Here is a 3424-nt window from a genome sequence, read left to right as displayed (position 1 = left end):
ACCAGTGGCTTCTTCATTGAGAGGTCCTGCAAGACACAAGAAGTTTCAGTGAAATAAACTATGCCACTTGTATCATCACAAAGCTTGGGAACATACAAGAGATTGTGTATAAATTGTGGAACAAGAAGAACATTTTTGAGAGAGAGATTTTTAGAATAAAAGTTCCATATTTGTGAACTTTAATAGCATGTCCATTTGGAAGACCGATGTATATAGGTTGTAAAAGAGATTGTATATTAGTCAAAAGACTTTCATCATTACACATATGATCAGTGGCACCCGTGTCAATGATCCATTTTGTAGTTAAAATGGAAGAGTTGCAAGCCATTATACCTGCAAAGTTGGCATGACTAAGTTTAGAAGTATTGAAAGCAGCATCCCATTTTCAGATTTCTAAGAATATGACTTTTGTAAAAGCTGTAGTAAATCACCAATTTGTTCAGAAGTTAAACCAAGTGGTGCCTGTTCTTTTTGTTCAGTCACATCAGCTTCACTAGAAGCATTGTTTGCAGAAAACCTTTTGGTCTTTATGAACTTGAAATCCTTTGGAAAACCAACAAGTCTGTAGCATTTGTTTGATGTATGACCAGACTTCTTACAATGAGTACAGACCTCTGATTTCATGTTTTCAAACCTTGAGTAGGAGTTTCGAGAATTGGCATTCATTGATGAAGATTCGGTAGAAAAAATATTGGTAGAATGTATTTCTCGTTGATTCTCATCTTGAATAAGGATTGCATAAGCTTCACTAATTGAAGGAAGAGGTTTCATCATGAGAATATTACCTCTAATACTATCATAACTGGAATTCAAACCCATAAGAAACTGCACTAAGCGTTGAACCTCTTCTCGTTTAGCAAGAAGATGAGAAACACCACACGAACACGGAGGAATAGAATTCAATGCGTTTAGTTCATCCCAAATAGCTTTGATTTTGGTAAAATAAGTGGCAATATCACCACTACCTTGTGAAATTGCACAATACTCTTTTGTAACTGATACAATTTAGCACCATTCACTTGTCCATATCGATCATTCAGTTCAACCCACAAATTATGTGCAGTTTCAGTATACAAAACGCTAGCAGATATATCTCCAGACAAAGTATTGAGAATCCAAGATATTACCGTGTCGTTACATCTCTGCCATTGAGCAAGAAAGGAAGGATTAGTCGGTGTGATTGAAATTCCATTAACGAAGGACAATTTGTTCTTCGCTAAGAGTGCAATGGTCATAGCACGTTTCCAGGCACCAAAACCTGTTCCATCAAATGATTTTGCGACTAAAATCATTCCCGGATGATCTGAAGGATGAAGATACAAAGGATTTGAAGAATCAAGAGTTAGGGCACTGGATGTGTTGCTCGATTTAGACATGATTTATGAGAACAAGAATGAAGTTGATAGAATAGATGTTTAATTGAGAAGAAAAGTAATGAGAAACGAACAGAAGCTGAGTGAATTGAATTGAAAACGACGATCAATTTGATAAGAGAAGACGATCGGAAAAAATGAACAGCCGGAAAATGAACGGAATTGCAACGGAAAACGAACAGAAACGGTTAGAGCTAGTTTAGCTCTGATACCATCTTGATTTGATTGAGAAAACAAAATATGAGAAGTTTCATTATCCTCATTATGATCTGGAACGTACATATATACAAAGAGAAACAAGATCTAAAATGCTAAACTAACCGACTAACTTGTAACTTACTAATAATTAACAGTCAACTAACTAGATAAACGGTCAACGTTAACACTACACTAAGATGGCACACGAGTTAATGCGCCTAATCTGTATGTAGTTTAACGTTTCAAAAGTCAAAACGTTCCGTGTTAGTACGTGTCTAAAATGGAATGTCGGTGAGATTAATTTATGTAAGGAAGGCTACTATTCAGTTTTGATCATTTTGTTGGTTCTCAATGCCACATAGCTATGACATATTGATTTAACTTTTTTTTTTCTGTTTTAATAATTTTCGTTGCACAAAGTACAAGCAAAAGACCTCTACAAGTATCGAAATAGTATTGATTCTCATTAGGCGACGGAGTTGTTGCCATGCTGTTGTAGATGGCTTTCCGGGCTTCAATGGCGGCGGAAGACAGTGATTGTAACTCGGTAGCTCCTCACAAATCATTTTGTTGTTGGTGCCTTGCCGGTCATCTTTGGTTGCGACGGACGGTGATTGCAACTCTATAGTTTCTCACAAATCTAATGTTTAGTGAGAAACAGAATGATTTGTGAGCCTCCTCACATTAATCAGTCCCTAGGGGGGTTTTGTATGTGTGTGTTTTTTTTTAATTTATTTTAAGTGGCCATTTCGTAATCCTAATTCTTTTCCTTTTTGCTAGAGGAAATCTGTGGTTTGATTGTAAGGGATTTATGTGATTCATGTTAAAATTACATCATCCAAAAACACATGCCAATAAACAGGCAGTGTTAACCATTTTTTAACAGAAGAAGAAAACTATTTTCTAAGGTTATTTGGGATCAAGGTTAAACATTTTATTTGCTTAACTTGCTGTCTAATAGAATTTCATTATGTTTTGCTGTTGTTGAGGCTACTGATATGAATAAGTTAACACTTTATTTGATTTACTTTGATACAAACATTTTTAGTTAGAATGTAATTTGATGTTATGTATGACGAAGGTTGACATTTCTGTTTAATATTTTTAACAGACCCAAGCTTTTGATTGATGTTACTTTATGCATTACATATTGTTACAACTTAATTAAGTAAAGAAACTTATATGATTTTAATATAGACTTTTCATAACACCCACCAAACAGTCGCTGACCACCAAAGTATGGCACCTTCATCGACTATGAGTTATTGAGTACAATCGAGAAGAAGCCGCCTTGCCGTTTGAGTAATGGCTTTTTCTGTTTTTACAATAATGTTTTACCTTTTTAGTCTACATTTTTGGAGTTAACTCAACACAAGGCAAGGGCGAAGTTTAGCGTTTAATGGCTACCGCGCCGCGGAACGCGAGCTCAAAATACTAGTTTAGTTATAAATTTAGCTATGACCGGATTGATTCGGTTGAATGGAGTGCTTTTTATTCAAAAGTTGAGTTTCCATAATTAAGAAAAGTATATTATTTCTTTAATAATCTAGTTCAGCGGATTATATTTATATGGTCTAGTTAGTCTACAAAGAGATAAAATTTAGAAGGATTAAAAGGATTTGTAACAACACAAAAAACCACTCAAATAAAATAATAAAAAAATCATAACTCAATATTTAATAAAAAATAAAAAACGTAAAAATACAAAAATGTTTCCACCGTATTCCTCGTTTAAAAAAAACAAAAAAATAAATGCTGAGTAAAAAAGATCATTGTGTCTTTTTATTTATCATTGTGCTTTTTGTTTATTTTTGTCATTGATTGTCTTTTTATCCTTGACATTGTGTGTTTTT

At 34.1% G+C, this 3424-nt stretch overlaps 1 protein-coding gene across 1 annotated transcript; it reads right to left on the bottom strand.

Moving 5' to 3' along the window:
- Window positions 1-393: 393 nt before the first annotated feature.
- LOC143577487 (uncharacterized) lies at window positions 394-1376 on the bottom strand. Its single transcript, XM_077061307.1, has 2 exons — window positions 1013-1376; window positions 394-965 (listed from the first exon to the last, which is right to left on the bottom strand). The coding sequence occupies exons 1-2, from the start codon at window positions 1374-1376 to the stop codon at window positions 394-396; spliced, it is 936 nt and encodes a 311-aa protein (XP_076917422.1).
- Between the last annotated feature and the right edge of the window lie 2048 nt (window positions 1377-3424).

Source organism: Bidens hawaiensis, unplaced genomic scaffold (assembly GCF_021521415.1).
Source record: "Bidens hawaiensis isolate Kalapana, Puna unplaced genomic scaffold, B.hawaiensis_p1.1 tig00028632_1, whole genome shotgun sequence".
NCBI classification, from domain to species: Eukaryota; Viridiplantae; Streptophyta; class Magnoliopsida; order Asterales; family Asteraceae; genus Bidens; species Bidens hawaiensis.
This window is presented reverse-complemented; position numbering and strand designations above follow the sequence as displayed.